The following is a 20,807-nucleotide window of genomic DNA, read 5'->3' as shown; positions in this document are numbered from 1 at the left end:
TCATGAATAGTTACCATACACAATATTTAGACTATCCACGTAGTAAGAAAACCTTTTACAGCACCCCTGAAAGAGGAATCTATTTGGATGTTCTGACAGCATTTGCAACAACACTGTCGCTATTGCCATATGCTGGTGGCAATATTAGGAATGGCCAAGCAGAGCTCAACAAGCACTTATCAGTGGCAGTTTGCATGAATACACCACACTAAAAATGTGTGCTTTTGCACCATACCAGTTGTCACAAAGAAACCTATCCATATGATTGTAGCTAGCTAAATATAATCTAATCCAGAGGGCCAGATACACAGGTCTACTTGAACATCTGCCACATGATCAGGGAGCTGATAATTCTACAGAATTCTGGGGGGGGGGCAGCAACCAGGAAACTTCTTGATGAATCTTATACTTACACAGACATGGCAAGAACAGAAACCAACCCTTAGTCAATCAGAGGAGCACCTGAGAATTCACTTTTAAAAGCTGGGAGTCATTCTGATCCACATCCCTAAAAATAATCACTAGATTTAAGTAAGGCAGGTATTCAGTGTTGGAGATCAGAGGGATGGTATTAGATTATAATAGCCTATATGTCTGCTAAAATGTTTGTCACCTAGGACTTGTTCCTGAAATATGCCCAGAACCATATGTCTCTCATATCAGAATGGTGAATGTACTGGGCTTAAAATCAGGTATCTGCTACCTGAATCCTACAGTCATCAGCTAGTTTTTAGTAAGACAGAAGAGCTGATGAAATGGAATATTTTGCACACAAAAACCTTATCAATAGCAACATATTACTTCACAGAATATTACTTCGCAGAATGTTTTTTTATTGGCAGCCAGCTTGGTGTAGTGGTTAGGAGTGTGGACCTCTTATCTGGTGAGCCGGGTTTGATTCCCCGGTCCCCCACGTGCAGCCAGTTGGGAGACCTGGGCTCGCCACAGCTCTGATAAAGCTGTTCTGACCGAGCAGGAATACCAGGGCTCTCTCAGCTTCACCTACCTCACAGGGTGTCTATTGTGGGGAGAGGAAAGGGAAGGCGATTGTAAGCCACTTAGAGACTCCAGGTAGAGAAGAGCAGCACTTAAGAGCCAAGTCGTCTTCTTCTTCTATTTGAATACACTTAGAACAGTTATTCACTAAGTTACAAAGCACAATACATCTGTGTCAGTACTTTCTAATGGCAACAAGATTTCTGTATGGCCTTCCAAAGAAAGCCTGGATCTCAAGCATACATAGAATCATAGAGTTGGAAGGGACCTCTTGGGTCATCTAGTCCAACCCCCTGCACTATGCAGGACACTCACAACCCTATCGCTCATCCACTGTAACCTGCCATCCCCTTAAGCCTTCACAGAATCAGCCTCTCCATCAGATGGCTATCCAGCCTCGGTTTAAAAATTTCCAAAGATGGAGATCCCACCACCTCCCGAGGAAGCCTGTTCTACTGAGAAACAGCTCTGTCAGGAACTTCTTTCGGATGTTGAGATGGAATTTCTTTTGCAGTAATTTCATCCCATTGGTTCTGGTCTGTCCCTCTGGGGCAAGAGAGAACAACTCTGCTCCATCCTTTACATGGCACCCTTTTAAACACTTGAAAGATGGTTATCAGATCCCCTTTTAGTCGTCTCCTCTCCAGGCATACTCTGATAATATCTGTGTACTGAAAACTTCTTTTACAGCGAATGCACATCCCTGTAGAAATTAGAAGCTTCTCAGTGACGTCATATTTTCAAGAGACTGACAATGTTTCCACAAGCTCCCATCCAGTAGAACAACAGCAGAAAACTATCAGTTGTGCACAGTATTCCTTAGAGAAGAACGCATACTCTTGACAAAGTAAAATAAAATTTTAATTAAATTCCTATGTAAAACCATTATTTTGATCCAAAAGGCAATTTTTAAATAATCACTGCTTCTATTTAGCATCACCAAGACAAAGAGCTACCAGTGTTCTTTGGCGAGTAAGCAGTAGCTGAAAGGCCATCTCGCCACCATTTCATACAAGTTGCATCTTTGCACCAACAGGTCTTATTGCACTTTTAAAATATGAATTGCTCCTCAAATAAGCACCTTAAAACAGGGTACCTCAGTGTTAAAATAAATCCAGTTTCCCCACCTATTATCTCAGGTTGAACACAAACAAGATAAACAAGATCACTGTAGGCATTTAGGAAATGATGTAAGTAACAGAGTTGACTCTATAATGGAGTTCCATTTTTAAAATGCTGCATTTTATCATTTTCTAAATCATACACCTGTTGGCTTTTACACAGAGTTAACGTTGCTTGGGTGCACATTCCTCAGAACGGGGTTTTCTATTGAGTATAGTTTTCCATGTACCTATATTACACATTGTGTAAAGACAATACAGTTGTTATTGATGTCAATGGAAGACGGAAAAGTTGTTGAGGTTTGTGCAGAAGCTCAGCTGGTAGACTCTACAAAGTGGAGGCTCAGTAGAACTCAAAGACAATCATCTTCATGATGGAGTTTTCCAAAAGCTCAGGGTTGCCCAAATGCATATACGCCCCACTGAAGTTAGCATCAATGCTATCAAGTTTACGCTAACACTAAGCACTTTGTTTAGAGGATTCATCTCTTTAAATTAATTTTCCCAAAATGAAGATAAATCACTCATGTGGCAACAGTTTAAGATAATAAGCAGCTTCCTGCTGTACAATGCTCTGGTAGTTTTTATGTACAGAAGAACATAGTTAGGCCAGTACACACACACACGCGCACACAATTCTCTTGAAGCAAAATTTAAAAACACACACTTCTGATTCTCCATTTAACTATGAGTCCTTTAAGAAGTCTCCAACAAACCTGACAGAGTTAGAGTGCATTCCCTAAACATAATTCCCCCCCCCATATTTACAGTTTTGCAATGTATCAAAATAATAACATAAAAGCTTAGTAAGTAGCTTTCAGCGTGCAAAGTCGGCACAAGAATTTAGAGAGAACATTGGCTAGTTTTACAAAAATCTCATCAAAGCATTCCAAAGCAGAGTGCAAAATGATCATTCAGGCAATTTCCTCAGGTCCATTTTTAGAAAGGGTCGGTGGTTCCCTTTTAAGCATGTTTTGTCAGGGTAACATTCAGCTTAGTGCAAATTCATAAACTGCTCAGGATCTGTAATCCTTCCGAACAGTGTGTGCCATCCAGTTCACTTTAGTAGTCCAGCTTTCTCTCAGCGCTTCATCAAATTTCTGCTTAAACTGCTTTAGTGCTTCTTCCTCGCTCTTCCCAAGGGCAAGAGAGTCCTGAAGGGAAAGAAAACGCAGCATTTAAAGGATTGCTTTTTTCCCTTCATGCACACCGACATTTCCAGAGTTTATCATTGCTACTTGTCTACAGCCAAAACTTTCCCTCACTGTTAAGCACTATCATTTTGTATCACTCAAATGGGATAACAGAGGACTCCTTATTCTTTGTGAGCTTCACCATGTGCTACAAGGGCGGGGGAGGAGACAGACCATAACATTACTTTGCACTGCCTGAACTTATTTCACTTGAATGGATGTTGTGTCTTGAGAAATGTCTCCTAAAGAAACAAGCCAACTGCTTAGCAAGCTTCACTGCTTCAGGCTGCTGGTTATTTGAGAACAACAACAGGAGTGCAGTGCTACTAGCAGCTCCCTGTTTTCAACAAAGCTCTGAAAATTAAGATGGGGCTTATGATTTGAGTACCAAACTGAGCAGTAAGAGGTCCAAGGGAAAATCAGGAAACATCAAGAAACTGAAACATGTCTGTATAATACTATGGACATTCTTTATTTCTTAATTTGCTGCGGCTGTTTACTCAGGAGCACTTCAGCAAAACCTTCTAGACAATACGCAGACTCCTATTGCATAATGATCTGACAATGTTTATTTTCAGCAGAACACATTTATGCCAGATACAAATGGATGCAAAGTACAATTACCACTGCTGCTCTGGTTCAATAACTGTTCTATGTGGTGGTAGTGGTGGTGGTGTGTGTGGGGAGGGGAGATGCACTACCCATAGGAGCTCCATGTTTTCCTACTACAGAATATCCTGACTTCACACTTCTTTAGACAGGTAGGTCCATGTTCCTGCTATGCACTTATTAAGAGTTATCTTGAAATGAACTGGTAACCAACAATTGGCAAATGAGAGCAAGGCATTTGTTTCCAAAGGTTAGATTATGTTGAAGTGGCTGTCTGGAAAATAAATTGAAGGAGCAGTGCATCTGAGTTTGAGATATTGAGGGCAGGCCCATAGCACTGTGGCACAGCACATGCTTTACATACAGAAAGCTTCACTTAAGAGATCTGCAGGTCAATGTTCAGATACTAGGACAAAGAAATGCCCCAGAGAACTTGGCGTACTGCCGCAAGGCAGAGCAGTCAAAATAGACCACTGATTTTCTTCCTCAGTATATGGTTGCTTCCTCTGTTCACTCAAATTGAGGAATGCTTCACAGCGCTGAGTTACAATCATCTTGCTGAACAAATAATTTTGTATGTATGTACGTATTGAGAATTTTACCTTTAGATACTGGATATCCTTAACAGAGGTTAGCTCTGGAAGCCCGGCCGTTAACATTAATGCAAAGAGAGTGATGAATAGATTCCCATGTCTTCTCAGAATCAAGTATGCATCTTCACAACACTGTCGGAACCTGAGTATCCACAAAGAACACTTGCTGTAAAGCAGGGCCAAAACAACTGAGCCACACTCTTGGAAGACTGAGCTAGTTCAATACAATGTCACTGAAACAGGATTTGACCTGCTACAGTTATCTGGAGCTACTGAACTTTTACACCCACCACCTGTTCCCATTTTACACTGCTCTGCAAATACAGATTTGTTACAAAAACTGTTTGCTTTTCATACCACACAGCAAGAAATAATTAGAAAACATTACTGTCTCCAGTTGCTAGAAGAAAGCAAGCCAAATAAGCAAAAATGAAGTAACAAAGCAAATTTAACATACTGAAGGGACAGCTGGGTAATTTCCCTTTATGGATTTTGGATCTTTTCCCAACAAGACAACATGAGCAGACAAGGCCAAATGGTGTGTCAGCTGCTAAGTCATGATGAAAAACCCTTCCAAAAACTCTGCTGTTATCAATTACAGTGATGCCAAATCAGAGGTGTTTCCATGTTTTCAATCCGATGAGGTACCTATGTTACATAGGTTATCAGAGGAAGGATGAGTATTTGAGCTTTCCCTGCCCAGTTTGGTGTAGTGGTTAGGAGTGCAGACTTCTAATCTGGCAAGCTGGGCTCGATTCTGCACTCCCCCACATGCAGCCAGCTGGGTGAACTTAGGCTCGCCACGGCACTGATAAAGCTGTTCTGACTGAGCAGGAATATCAGGGCTCTCTCAGCCTCACCCACCTCACAGGGTGTCTGTTATGGGAAGAGGAAAGGGGAGGTGACTGTAAGCCTCTTTGAGCCTCCTTTGGGTAGAGAAAAGTGGCAGATAAGAACCAAGTCTTCTTCTTCTTCTAATATGAACACTATCTTGCACAACCAATTACAGCTGATCCCTTCAGTACAGTCTATTCTTTGTATGGCACTTTTATGGTGATGGGACAGCCCCAAGTTATTTCAATGATTTTTAAAACTCACCGACAAAATTTTTCAGTGTTTCCAGTTTTCCCTTGCTGAATAACATGAATAAAATCATAAGTAAGAATAAAAGGCACTCGCTCCCTTTTAATTCCAAATTTGGATTTGAAGTTTCCAAGAATATGGCCAAAATCTATATGGAACAGCTAGAAAAAAGGTTCAAAGCATGGTTAGTATCTGCAGCACGCTACTTAATATTGTTGTTGCAGAATCTTAGTCTTCATTAACTAAATTTACTCCAGTCTTTGGATATTTATAGAAGGGAGGGGCATCTACATGGAAAACAGTGTTGCACTTGCCTTTACTGCTGTTGATCAAGTTGTCTTCAGTGAAAGCATGTACTGGGTCTTTAAAATACTCAGAGGGGATGTTTCCTGGCCAAATGGTCATGTGCTTCAAGGGGAGGTGCCCCCTTCCCTCAGTTCTCCTGTGATGTTGCAAGTCCAACAATGACATAGAATAAAGCAGAGAGCTCACTGTTGGAAAGATGGGAGGGAATGTGTGTCTGAGCAGATGACAACTTGATCAACAATAGTTACAAGGTTAATGCAATGCTGTTTTCAGCTTCAGTCTTCTGTGCAGTCCCACACTGGGAGACTAGTAAGCTACTCATCATAGAGGTGAAGTGATGCTGAAATTGGAAAAAAGAATGCACCACTGCTCTACCTACTGACACCTCTAGTCTTGTGTTTACAACTAAAGAGTAGTACTTCATGAAAGTGTCACATGTGCTGCCCTGCAGGTCTCTGGTGTAGTGGTTAGGAGCGTCTACTTCTAATCTGGCGAGCCAGGGTTGATTCTCTGCTCCTTGTCCATATGCAGCCAGCTGGGTGACCTTGGGCTCGCAACAGAACTGATAAAGCTGTTCTAACCGAGCAGTAATATCAGGGCTCTCTCAGCCTCACCCACCTCACAGGGTGTCTGTTGTGGGGAGAGGAAAGAGAAGGCAATTGTAAACTACTTTGAGACTCCTTCTGGTAGAGAAAAGCGGCATATAAGAACCAACTTTTTTTCTTCTGCTGCCAGAGATATTTTCTCTGTGTGTATAGATTTTTAAACCTCCACTATAAAAGCAATACAAATAGGAATAAAAATAGAAATAGATGGCAGCATCATAATTCTTTTTTCTCTAGTAAATGTTCCAGCCTAGGGCTTGAGTAGATGGCCCTACTGATCCAGGGGCTGGCTAGTTAAAATAGGGTGAAAGCAACTGATGATGCTTTTGCTCATGTGAAATGTCCACTTACCTGGGGGGGGGAATAGGGGAGTCCTGCCTGCTCAAAGCACTTCTTGATGACAGAAACAATCCCACTGGATAAGTCTGAGGAGATGCTACCTTCCCCTTACTTGGACCTGAACAACTGAAGGCCTTTGTGAAGGAAACTTGTTCTCTTAAATAAGTATCTGGAACCAAATGTGGAAGGGCCAGCAGGACGTATCTAAGTTATAGCCAAAACTACTGCCATCAATCAACAAGAGTGGAAACATTATAAACAAGGCAAAAAATCCAGCAGCACCTACAGCAACGTATTGGCTGAGAGGACAACCTGCTCCACTAAATCACCAGCTAAAGGATAAAAAGAAGACTAGGTTACAGTATATGTTTTCTGCATACATATTGGAAACCACTTTCTCTATTAGAGAAAATGGAAGGAATACATAAAAGACAGTGTCAGTCCATGTCATCTGGACAGTATCCCCAAAGGATAGACCAATGTTACCAGCCCTGGAACAAGAAACTGATGCTTTGGTGTTGTGCTATCTAGCAAGCATGTGTGTGCTCTGAGGGGAGGGGTACCCCCTTTGATTACCTAAGAGGCAGCCTTTCTCAACTTTTTACCTTTGAAAACCCCCTGGAACATTCTTTAGGCTTTGAGGAATCCCAGAAGTGAGCTCTAAGGAGGTGGTGAGCTCCCCCTCACTGGCAGTCTTCAAGCAAAGGTTGGATACACACTTGTCTTGGATGCTTTAGGATGCTTTGGGCTGATCCTGCGTTGAGCAGGGGGTTGGACTAGATGGCCTGTATGGCCCCTTCCAACTCTATGATTCTGTGATTCTGTGAAGTGGCATGATCATGTAGCATATGGTTGGGAAACAGCTGTGCACATGCCCACCCAAGGCCTCTCTCTGTTTCACTCACTTGAGACCCATAATTTGTCATTTGGAGAGCAGGAGGTCAGCATGATCCTATATGGACATATTAACCAATAAATGTTTATCAATCTTTTAAACTATCTAAAAATTATTTAACTCCCACCCAATCAGGAAACCCTTCCAGAGGCGTCAAGAAACCCCAGAGTTTCACAAAACCCATTGTTGAGAAAGCCTGATCTAAGGGCTAGACCTGAACATGCACAGAAGACTGAAAATGAAGCCATGTTTCATGAAGAGAAGCACATTTGATTGCATCATAGGCTGAAAAGCAAGTGAAACATACAGAAAGAGATGCTAGTAGAAGATATCCACTTAAATACTTTCAACAAGGAAAATCTTACCTGACCATTCTTCCTGACCATGATATTGTCACTATGTCTGTCTCCTATGCCCAACACATAAGTAGCTACACAGTAGCCAGCACAAGAAAGAGTGAATGCCTCAATAGCTCGATCCAAGTCATCTCTAGATTGGATGGGGGGAAAGTAGATTTCAAATAATTCTTTAAATTAAGAGTCAGAAATTGATTGCTTCAAATAGCTCCAAGTACAGCATCAAGACAGGGTCTTGCTAGACAACATACAGACTTCACACTTCATCAGCTAGAGAACTATTGTGTAGTTTTGCAGCAAACTTTCTGAACACATGAAACAGTGACATAAGTTTCATGATGAAAATATTCTGGCCAGCTATTATGGCCCTTTATTGTGATAGCATACTAGGAAATGAAACCTTTGTTTATTTAAAACATTTCATGATGCCTTTATACCCAACGTAGAGTCCCCAAGGCACTAAACAATCAAACCATCCAAACAACTTTTTAAAATATAAAAGAACAATAGTGAACGAGGGAATGACAAACTAAACAGGTAAATCTGCTTGCAGAAGACAATGATCACGATGAAACTTTATTTTTGTGAAACAGAATGGCTACATGATTATTGCATGCATTGCAGCCTTTCAAGTTCTAACAACACTGTAAGACATTGGAATCAAAGTGGAATTTGAAATGTTGCCTGATCTTTAAGATACAAGACACTGAAAACATTAATGGCTAGTTCAGTGCATGCTATAGTTTTAATCTCTTGAGATGCCAGCATAACACCTGGGAAAGGAGCAAGATAGTAGGGCTATGTCCTAACCAGGATGTCACACTGTATGTGAGGATTGTTTGACAGCCAGTGTAATCAAGTGATTAGAGTGCTGAACTAGGATATGGGGGACCCATGTTCTAACTCCTGTTCTGCCAAGGAAGCTCACTGGATGAACTTGGGCCAGTCACATGCTGGGAGCTTAACCTATCTCCCAGAGTGCTTGTCAGGCTAAAGTGGAAGCAAGGAGAATGATGCAAGTCGCTTTGGGTCCCCATTTATTTCCCCATGAAGTATGTAAGTAGATACATATGCTCCTCAGTTTAGTTAACTATGATTAAAGAAATTCTGAAGGAGGCATTATGCCCCAATAGATGTGACTACTGCTGAACAAGATTAGCAGAAATGTACCTAGCCGTTTATTCACTTTTCAATGGAGAGCACTGTGAAAGTACACTGATATGCTCGGATTTTGGAATAACCAGCAACAATACCTCCTTTTGCAAACACTAGTACAGGGGTAGTCAAACTGCGGCCCTCCAGATGTCCATGGACTGCAATTCCCAGAAGCCCCTGCCAGCGAATGCTGGCAGGGGCTTCTGGGAATTGTAGTCCATGGACATCTGGAGGGCCGCAGTTTGACTACCCCTGCACTAGTATATGGACTTACGACAACCTAAGTTAACATCCAAATACAAACTACAGCTTACCCTGAATTGTACTCCTTAATCCAGTTTAAGAGAGCATCTTTGTTGAATGCAGCGGCAGCAACAACATTGCTGCTATTCAGCTGAATATCTGCAATGGTCTCAGAAGCAGAAACAACCTCAATTAAACCAGAATGATCTCCTGTTGCTAAACAACCATATGGCACGATTCTGGAAAAACAGTAATTGTTTTTAAAAATTCAGTGAGAGACAAAATGCATTGGTGTAATTTGTAAAACATATTCTGAGAAGTTCAGAAAATTAACTCATCGTACCTTCAGCATTTCATAAACAAGTTAAGAACTGTGCACTACTACTATTCCAACTACAGATGGTGCTCTTTTCTTTCATATGTTAGCCACAGTCCCCAAGCTGCTAAAACAGAACACTGACAAAACAGTAAAAAGGAAGTCCGCCTCTGTTACAGCAACATGCTGGCCTTTCTGTCAGTCTTGCAGGGAAATCATTTAAATTCAGGTCTCAAGTGTGGATCAACTCCAAGACTGCCAAACCTTTTGGTGACTGGTTCAGAGCTACTGCAAGGTGAGGTTGCAGGGTTAGCAAGGAAGGGGGTGACACTAGGAGGAAGCTAAAAGACTTGGGCATGGGAACACAGGGAGGACAGGGTTCTATCTTTAGTTGCTTTTGTATCTGCAATGATACCAGGAAGAACATTCGGAATTTCTATCCACACTGTAAAAAATGCATCCTGAAGGAAAATACAGTCAAAAGGATAAATGAGGGCTGGCAATCTCATTGCCTGAAATAGGAGGCAACTTCCCAAAATATGCTGCTCTGAGTATGCCATACAGCAGATAGGATACTAACTGAACAAATGAGTTAAGCTTTGTGGAGGGTTACAAAATCATTTAAAGAGAATGAGGCGAAAATAGAAAGCTTGGCCAACCGTTCAGAGAAAATGGTGCTCTACAGAAATTGTAAAAGGTAAAGGTAAAGGTAAAGGTATCCCCTGTGCAAGCACCGGGTCTTGTCTGACCCTTGGGGTGATGCCCTCTAGTGTTTTCATGGCAGACTCAATACAGGGTGGTTTGCCAGTGCCTTCCCCAGTCATTACCGTTTACCCCCCAGCAGCAAGCTGGGTACTCATTTTACCGACCTCGGAAGGATGGAAGGCTGAGTCAACCTTGAGCCGGCTGCTGGGATCGAACTCCCAGCCTCATGGGCAGAGCTTTCAGACTGCTGCCTTACCACTCTGCGCCACAAGAGGCTCTACAGAAATTGTAACTTCTCCCAAATGTCAACACACAAAACAATGAAGCCACAAAAGCAGTCTAAGTTGAGTTTAAGTGGTTGTTAAAAACAATGGTAAGTTATAATGTCATTATCCAAGAACTACAACGGTCATTAACAGCTAAAGCTAAACTTATCAGGCACTTCACATCAGAGGTCCGATGAATCTACCCCCACGCAGACTTCACCTCTATCTTTAGAAACTTTCCATATCCCTCCATTCAATATTTCCCATGCAATTAAAAATGACAGATTCTGTATCTGAGTCAAGGAGGGCTCACAACCGCTACACTCCTCAAATTGCTGCCTTCACAATAGGGCGATTCATGCCTGGGCTCTCCTTGCTACTTTATAATCTTAATGCAGGCTTTATTAGGTTAAAGTGCAATGCTGCTGTACTTCAACCCACCCTTACTGGCAGCATTCACTGGGCCTGCTTCCAACAACTTCCTCTTCAAAAGCCGGCAATGATGAAAGCTGCTCCGTCCCCAGAGGATGGTACTCTCCCAAAAGGAGGAAAAAACATCCTCGTCAGAGAGACAGTTTGACAGGAGTCAGGCCGGGGACAAATCCTCAGGGTCCTGTCCACCTCATCCTTCCCTTCAACATCTGTCAGTGGGATTCTTTTGTACCTTTTGCTAAGACTATATAAAGACAACTACTGACAGATGTATAAACCAACCTGAGAGATTAATTCTATTCCCCCCTCTGCCTTGTATAACTTCTGCGATGTCCCTCCAGGTCATAACAATTCCACCTATCAATTCAAGCCCTTCCATCCCCAAACAAATGCAGTGTGGTTCTGGTATTTTGTAACATTGGAATAGTTTTTTTCTGGATTTATTCTCTCCTTTACTGAAGGGTATATAGGAAACGCCCACCTCAAGTTTAAAGACAGTCCTTTGTTTCGGGACTGCTTCTTTGATTTGTTACATAAATTCACATATGCCATGAAGGATGGTGGGAGGGTTCAGTTACAGTGCTGATGACTTGGGGGGGGGGGGCAATATAATACAAGGTTTATAACACTCCCTCGTAACACTCAACTGAAGCTGATGTGCACTAGATTCAGGATAAACCAAGGAAAATGCAATTAATTTCTAGTACTTACTGCCACAAGATGTAGTGATGGCCACTAAATTTAAAATGGAATTATAGCAATGTACAGAGATTGGTCATCAGCCATAATTACTGAATGGTTACTAAACACAATATACTCTTTGAACACCAGATCTGTCAGGGCAGCTATCAGGAAAGGCCTTGGCCTCCATGCCCTGCTTACATGCTCTTTGGGGCCCTTTGATTGGTTAGTATGTGCAACAAGATGGACCCTTGATCCTCTTCTTGTAGGCCTCTTCCTGTGTTCCTAATTTAACAACAATAGAGCTGCCTTGAGCCAAATGATAAAATAGGGCAAAATATTTTTAAAAAAACAACGCATTTTAAAAAATTAAAGCCTTAATGTTTCTGCATTTCTCTAAAGATCTGGTTACAGAGCTCTTAAAGTTTTTATATTTACTACTGTCTCCATCTTAGACAAGGGAGAGATTCATCATTGCTTTATAGATCACTTAAGCCTTGGATCCCACCTAGAATTCTGCAGTCACAAAGGGAGGCACTTCTGAGTCGATCCCTTCCTCCTGCAGGTCCTGAGTAATGGGAGATGACCAGGAATAGCTTAAGAGGTTAGAGGTGTCCCACAGGAGAAGTACAGGAAAAACTCACCCCCTGTCCTGTACCCACATACATTTAGTTGGGACCCAAGCCGTAGTGTAGCTTGAAAATAGTTCTATTGACAATTTCTATCTCATGTAGAGATTTTTAAGAAACGCCTGGATAAGCATCTGCTGAAATATCTCCTTCCAATGTAGGAGCACAACTATGCAGTTTGCTAATGTTTTACAGACTGTGCAAGGCAACCAATTCATTAGAGCACTTTGGCTTGTTTTATTACTTTTTTATCAGTGACAAATTTATGTTGCTGCTTCTATGATTTTATTGCATTGCTTTGTGAGCTGCCTAAAAGCAGATTTCTAGAGAAGTGGGACATAAAATTTTAAAAATAAATGCATCTTTATTTTAACTTCCCCTTTCTCAGTCTACGAGAGGGTGGGAAACCTAGATTTTTAGCTGATAATGCTCCCCCTTATGTCTCCTAGCACTGCAGTCTAAAGCACATCTAAATAAGTGCATGGCTGTATGTAACTGGGCTGGAATTCTTTTCTTTACCATTTTCTGAGAGGTCTAGAAAGCAACCTTTGCACAGCAAGGCCTCCTGCTCATTCATTTCCTTATGATAAGAAGATGAGTCAGAAACAACAAGAACAACAACAACAACATAATTTAATGAGCTTCACAATCTCAAGCCAAGTGAGATGTGTGAGCTGGGTTGGATGGGTAAGGGCCACCCTTTACCAGGGAGTTAGCAACAGCGTGCCTGACCAGTGCTTTGGACAACTTCAGTAAAGGGAGACCCTACTGCTGCTAATGGCAACAGCCAGCCTTCAAGTATTTTCTTCCCATTTGCAAAGAGACAGTAAATCTATATTCAGTTTCAGAACAACTAAACCCTCATTCTTTTATCCTGGACAAAAATAATACACTTCTGGAACTAATCTATCCTGAAATTTTTTTCTGATAACAGACATAATTAAAAAGAATCATTTTCAAGAGTAGCATATTTGACTGATGGGCAACTTAATTTATAGTGTCTCTCTTATCAGTAAGGGCTACTGCTCTAAATTGCAACTTCATTCTATTTGTTGAACTCCTACAAAAATATTTAAGAGATGAGATCCAGATGAGCACCAACCAGCTGGTGTATCAAGAATACAGTTTGCTGTACACAGTAGCAAGTAAAAAAATGCAAGTCCTGCTCAGTTAAAGAGATCATTTGACTAAGCCATGTTCAGTTTAAAAAGCAGAAACATGACTGCAGATCTGTTATGATCCAGTATTTTAAAATAAAATTTAAAAAAAGAAAGGAGAAACATGCACAAAGAAAAGCTCTCAATAAGAGACAACAGGATTTGGATAATGAACAAAAGCCAGTATTGTAAAATAGACATATTTTGCTAGGGTGAAAGAATGAGAGCTTGGACTGAGATTCTGTCAAACAGACAAAATCCAACTTTAGCCTTGAACTCATCACTTAACATTCAAGTATTAAACCTGATCTTCACCACAACCTTGGGGAACGGAATGGCAAACCACCCTGTATTGAATCTGCCAAGAAAACGCTAGAGGGCATCACCCAAAGGCTTAGGCATGACTCGGTGCTTACCCAGGGGATTCCTTTACCTTTACCTTCATCACAACCTAGAGATCTACAGGGACAGAACTTTGGCATTTAATTCAAAGTTTGATCATGATCTGTGTATACAACTGTTTGAATGAATAAACACACCAGAAATTGTTTCAAGACCCTTGCATGAAAAGATAGAAAAGTATTCTGGCTATCCTAGCTACCTTTGTCATAACAATAAATAAATGATATATAATAATGGATCAACTCAGATGGGAGTAGATCGAAACACACCAAACTTTGTTCTATAAACGATAGAGTGAGTTTATCACAACCAATCATACTCCAAAAAGAAATCTAGGATGGAACTATAGGCAAATAAGTTCTGGCTTCATTCTCAATAGCAGAATTTAGCTGGAGGGGGTTGTTTTAGATTTCACCCCTTCAGTGTCACTGCTACTTTGTGTATCCTTTTATTTTAGTACCTTTATACATGTGAATAGTTATTACACCGGTATTACACCTGTTAAAACACATCCACCCCTTCACAGAAAAGGAGAGATCCTATAGAGAGATGCAATGTGTGTTAGTGCCTAGGGATTTGGCAGCTTTAACTCTTCTAGTATACAAGCTCTCCTCCAATGTATTCTGCTAGTAGGCAAATAATGGTAATACAAACAAAAGCATCTGCATAGCATGTATTTGCCGGACAAGAGTGGACCACAGCCAATTCTCCCATGCAATGCACTAGTGGCTGATAAGCATGCATGTGTCTGTGAGCCTGATCATGATTTCCTTATAATAAATAAAGGGGCCATGTGGACAGTTTCTGCTTGCAGATCAAAGAATCCAACTCTGCTCTGGATACATCTTCAGTTGCAATATCAAATCAAATATTTATCATTAACGGTAATTTAGATAAATACAAACTGTTCTTCAATTGCAATAATGCAAACCCTCATTTGTGTTGTCACCCACAGACAAAATTGTAATATGAAACAATGAAGCTTGTTTTCTGGGATAACGGACAATGCCAATTTTAAATGCCTCTTATTTCTAAATAACTGCTAATATCTTCAGGACTGAATACACATCACCAGAAAAGCAAGAGACTGGTAAGAATACAATGAAAGTGGGCAAGAGTAAGCAGTCTTACCGAAGATCTAGACCAGCTTCTTTCCAAAGCAAGTCCATCAAACGTAACATCTGAAGTGTCAGCATGTCTTGTCGCAGATCTGCCCAAAAGAAGGTTTTTTTTTTCTAGGCATTAGTTCAGTTAAAAACATTTAGAGAGAAAGTTATGCAGACTTGAACATTTATAGCACCAAGGAAGTGGAACCAGCAAGAAATTCTATTTCTTCACAAATTGCATTGGGATAAAAGTTGCAGTGAAACGGTTGAATCCCAGTTTAAAATCTCAGTTTGTTGGGAGCAAACAAACTATGGTTTGCTGAGGTACTCGCATGCAAGTGTCAAAGCACTCTGAAGCGTCATCAAACCAGGAAGTTTTGAATCAAACTTTGTGTACTTGAAGAAGGCGGAAATAGAGGGAGTAGTGCACAAGCATATTTACAACTTGGGTTTGTGCCTGACTGTTCTTCAGTTGTAGCTAGGCATGATGTCCAAACACAGCCATTGAAACTGAAATTGCTCTAGTATTCTTTTGCTCATCAGAAATCACAGAAATGCACGGTCAAAATACTATGGTAGAAAACAAGATTCCACTGTTTACTTACCATCTCCATTTTTAAAGATGATCCCTACCAAATCTCCACCAAACACTTTGTTGTTATATACTATCCATAAAGGCTTCATTTTAGAGTCCATGTATTTACATTTCTCCACACTAGAACAGAATAAAGTTGGTGAGCTAATCTGGGAGATTAACAAATCACAAAAAGACAGAGCAGGATTTTTAAAAAGCACCTCTGAAGGTAATGCTCTAATAGAATCATATGCGCGTGATGAAGCCTTTCCAAACTATCCCTTTGCCACTAGGTTATGCTGGCCAATGGGGACGTTAATGCTACAGAATTCAGAACTGTATAGGGTAACCACCAACCTCAAAGTCTGAAATAAGGGTCCATACTGGATAAAAAGAGGTTTAATTCTGTTACATGGACCCTTTAACCACATTTAATTTAGGCTTGGGTTTGAAGCTTAGAATGTTGCTGCTGCAGCTCCTATCTGTAGATTTATGGATTCAAGAAGGCCATCAGAAAGTGGGCACCTTTCCCTTATCTCCTATCAGTGCTTTCTGACCCCAGAAAAGCTTATTCCCAGGCTCATGGGACCGCTATGCACAAATTGCCATATGGGCTGTTGGGCTGCAGCGTGAAGGGGCAAGGCAAGGACATTTCCCTTTCCAACTCTTCTCTCAGGGAGTGTCTACCTAAGGGTAGGCAGACAAGGGCACACTTTCACCACCTCTTCTTTCCTCATGACAACTCAATGGAGTATTAGTCTCTGTGGACCCTCTGACACAGGAATAAATTTTCCTAGGGTGGCCAATGGGTGCCATGTGGGAGGGCAATAGGAAAAATTCTTGTGCTGGATCCAGTCTATTTATTGTTATTTTAAGGTAGGTTTTTATTATCACAGTTCTTGCAAGAACACGTTGAAGTTTTAACATCAGCTGCAAAAATGTTTCTTCTAAAACTGACATCTTAACCTTAGGAAGCCCAAGAACTGCTTACAAAGCTTATGCAGAAGGAATATCAACCATGTTGAGAAATACTCCTTTGAGCGCCAGCATGTCTGCTGAGCAGTGAAGCCAAAAATAAGTCAGAGAGCAAGAGCCTTCTGCCTGCCCATTTCCACATAGAAATCACAAGGTCTTTACTTACTACAGTTCTGAAAGTATGACTGAAGGATTCAGCGGAGACTGGAGATCAGAAAGGGCTTCTTTGTAAGCTCTTTGTTTTAAACAGGTGTGCATTGCGTCTTTGGCTTTGGCCTTGCTTTGCTTCACAGCATTCAGCTTTATTAGACTATTCAAAGTCTTCATCTTGTTCAGTGCTTCAACCTGGAATAGATACTGAGGTTTTAAAATAAATCTCTATGGCTAATATCCGCATCAATAGCTAAACAGAATGGTGAGCACACAGGTGGACATATTATTAGAATTTTATTTATTTACTTTCTCTCTAATGGGAACTGAAAGCAGCTCACATCATTCTCCTCTCCTCGACTTTATCCTCACAACAGCCCAGTGAGATAGGTTCGGCTGAGCATGTGTGACTGGCCTGAGGCATCATAACAGCGTGGGGATCTGACCCTAGGAGTCCCAGACCAAACTCAGAGGGTGGTTATGTTGGTCTGCAGTAGAACACTTAAGATTTTAGTGGTGGCCAGCAGATGCTGCCCTGTTGCCCCGGTGGAGATAGGGGGGAAAGCATGTTTTTTGCCGCCATGCTTGTTATTGCATTAATGCAATTTGTAATTTTAATTGGGGTTTTAATGGGAATTTTATTGCATTATGGGGGTTTTATTCTGTAACACACCACGAGCTGGCTTGCTGAGAGTGGCGGGGAACAAATTCAATAAATATTAATAAATAAATAGTCCAGTGGCACCTAAAGAGACCAACAGGAGTTTTAGGGTATAAACTTTTGAAGTTACCTTAAAGTTTCAAAACTCAAGCGTCTTAATCTTAAAAATAAGCTCATTCATGCCAGGCAGGATGCTGTGTACGGATTTTGATTATGGAATAGAGGAGGTAGAGATCTACCAGGGTCAACCATCTGTCAAAACCAAAATCTCCCTGCATTTCCACAATTCCAGGAGCTGTGAAAACATCAGTTACAAGGGAGCAAAATGGAACCTGTGCTATACAAACAGGAACTTTTTGAAGTATTTCTACTTTGAATTTCTTCCGTGTTTGCACAGTTGGGAATTTTTGCCACTTCTTTGATTGCACTGACATGAACTTCCTCTAAAGGGCACAGAAAATCCTGCTGATCTTGAAGCATACTGCTGCACTACGTTTATCGAAGTATTCCTATTTATCAAGTGCTCAAAAGCACACTGGGAAAGAAGAGGGAAGAAGATTGCCATTTCAACAAGCCAAAGCTAAAGAATTCTTCTTTAAAAATGGTAATTTAAATATAAATGCAGATTCCATTAGAGCTAGAGTAAAAGGTTTTGGTTTTAAAAATAGAATGCTACTTTTGCCAGTTCTCAGATTAATCACTTGGTTTACTAATGTATTGCTGCACATTTGAACAGCAAAAGTAAATACTATACTATACAGCAGAAGCAAATACAACTCTGTTTTATCAGCAGCACACATCAGAACATCCAACATAGATAATAACGAACACCCAGCATAGATAATAATGAACACTCTGATGGGTATTAAGCATACAATGGTCTTCCAATTCCAGAAGGTAGCCAAGTTAAACTGTAGCAGCAACCCATCCCCCCTTAAAGACTAGCAGACACCTTAAAGACTAGCAGATGTATTGTAACAAACTATTGTGAGCCAGGGACCACTTTGACAGATGCACAAGGAGGTAACCTCAGTTGGCAGTGGTTTTTTAAAAGTTATAATACATATTAAGGGATAGTGTGAGTCAAGAGTTTAATGTATGTAACAACTGGCTGTTGTGTACATTGATCATGGTTCCAAGAGAAAGGAGTCGTCATTTGTCCATGTAGAGGGGAATGTTCCTGTCTCAACTGTATTTGTGCATTCTCTGTACAATATGCACAATCAACAAGACACATCAAAGGGTATGCTGAAGTACATCCTATTTGAGCATAAGGTTGTATTTTGAACGGAGCTGACTCAGTTCTGCAGGCCCTATAAGATGGAGGTCTTCCGCCAGGAGTTTGGTTGAAGCCAGGATAGCAATGGTGTAATCTTGGGCCCTTCCTCAAAACCTCGAAAACTTAAACTTCTAATTATAACATCCCTTTGCTGCTAGAGAGAACATCGAGTCAATTGCAGACTGTTATTAATGCTGTCAGTGTGTATTTTACAGCACTTAGTTATTTTAAAGTTTTAATTTTGGTTTTAATATTGCAATTTTGTTGTAAACTGCCAAGAGCAGGCTTTGCTGGGAGTGGCAGGTTAGAAATTGAAAGAATAAATAAATATGCAATATGCAGGGGTCTTTCCCACAATCTAAAATTACTTCTGGTTTTCTGGGCTGCTAATCCACTGGATTTGGTTTGGTCACCATTTTCATTTTCATTTTCACAGTTGTGCAGTTTATTTTCTTCCCCAACACAGAACTTAAGTAATTATAATTTTCAAGGGGATGTGCTGTCATCACTGGCATTGCAGTACCTACATTTTAATTTTTCTACAAGCATATACAGATATCTTGATAGTGACTTGTTAAAAAATGGCACTAAAATATCAATTATCAGAATTTCCATCTTTCAATTTTAAAGGAAAGTCTCTCTCTCGTGAAGATATAAGGATATTAGAAGAAGAGAAGAAGAGCTGATATTTAATATCCTGATTATCAATACCCAAATGAGTCCCAAAGCGGCTTAGAAACACCTTTCTCATCCTCTCCCCACAACAGACACCCTGAGAAGCAGGTGAGGTGCAGAGATCTCTCAGAGAACTGTGACTGGCCCAAGATTACCTGGCTGGCTGCATGTGGAATAGTGGGGAACCAAATCTGGTTCTCCAGATTAGAGTCTGCCACTCTTAACCACTACACCACACTAGACTGATTAACAGAGGATAAGTCTATCAATGTCTACTTATGATGGTGACTTAGGCAAACTTCCACATTCAGAGGCACTAACCCTCTGAATCCCAGGAGACAACATCATGGGAAGGCCTTGGTCTCTATGCTCTCTTGTCAGCTATTCAGAAGAACTGATTGGCCACTGTGTGACACAGGATGTTTAACTAGATCAGTGGTTCTCAACCTTCCTAATGCCGCAACCCCTTGATACAGTTCCTCGTGTTGTGATGACCCCCAACCATAAAATTATACAAGTGTTCTTTCACAGAAATTAAACCAAAAGCGACCAATGGCGTGGACAATCATGAACAAGATCCATTGTTCATGATTGTCTATACATTGGTTTTTTTTTCAGGGTTTCTCATTTCAGTTCTGCCTCTTGTCCCACTGTGCCAATCTCACTCTTTTCCACTGTTCCAGACAGACGAACGGTCCATCTCAATCTACCCTGCAAGGTTGTTGTGTGGATGATGCTCCCCAAGGCCAAGCTGCTTGCCCTGCCACGACCCCCATGAAAGGGTTGTTCAACCTCCAAGGGCTCCCGACTCCTGAGTTGAGAACCACTGAACTAGATGGACCATTTGTCTGATGAAGCAGGGCTTATATTCTTATGCTTCTATGGCTTGAGAACTGCTTTTCTGTGCTAGAAGGCATGTGCTGGATTCATGGATGGAATTGGCTTTTATGTAATTCAGCCAACAACGCAGTCATGTTTTCTACACAGAGACTTCAGAGCATTGCGAAACTGTATTACGTGGAAGTAGTTCCCACACTGCTGAAAGTGCTTGAAGAAGCTTCTATGCAGGCAATCCCATGAATGAAAAGGCATGATTAATAGCTAATGACAGGCATAAACTGCCATACAGACACAGTCTACAATGAGAAATACCTGTTTAGAAAGAACTTTCATATGAGCAACACTTCCACGGCAGTAAGCTTCAAGAATCACGCCGAACTGTACTGAAAATGCAGGTATGTTTACTTCTGATCTAAAAGAAAAGAAAAGAACAATGCCTCTATATATGAATATCTGCAGACCCAC

The 20,807-nt window shown here is 41.0% G+C and overlaps 1 protein-coding gene across 6 annotated transcripts in view; it reads right to left on the bottom strand.

The window, feature by feature from the left end:
* Positions 1-1,835: 1,835 nt before the first annotated feature.
* The window catches only part of PIK3CB (phosphatidylinositol-4,5-bisphosphate 3-kinase catalytic subunit beta), an 83,207-nt gene continuing 64,235 nt past the window's right edge, over positions 1,836-20,807 (bottom strand). For all 6 annotated transcript variants that reach the window (XM_077348956.1, XM_077348960.1, XM_077348957.1 and 3 more), the window contains 9 exons: positions 20,655-20,754; positions 16,904-17,082; positions 15,794-15,903; positions 15,214-15,292; positions 9,566-9,733; positions 8,106-8,229; positions 5,611-5,756; positions 4,522-4,654; positions 1,836-3,271 (listed from right to left, as the gene is read on the bottom strand). In XM_077348956.1, coding sequence (XP_077205071.1) covers positions 3,134-3,271; positions 4,522-4,654; positions 5,611-5,756; positions 8,106-8,229; positions 9,566-9,733; positions 15,214-15,292; positions 15,794-15,903; positions 16,904-17,082; positions 20,655-20,754 — 1,177 coding nt within the window. In that variant the 3' untranslated portion in view covers positions 1,836-3,133. The remainder of the gene's footprint in view (positions 3,272-4,521; positions 4,655-5,610; positions 5,757-8,105; positions 8,230-9,565; positions 9,734-15,213; positions 15,293-15,793; positions 15,904-16,903; positions 17,083-20,654; positions 20,755-20,807) is intronic.

Source organism: Paroedura picta, chromosome 8, assembly GCF_049243985.1.
Source record: "Paroedura picta isolate Pp20150507F chromosome 8, Ppicta_v3.0, whole genome shotgun sequence".
Taxonomy (NCBI): Eukaryota; Metazoa; Chordata; class Lepidosauria; order Squamata; family Gekkonidae; genus Paroedura; species Paroedura picta.
The sequence above is the reverse complement of the archived record's forward strand: the minus strand, read 5'-3'. Positions and strand labels throughout refer to the sequence as shown.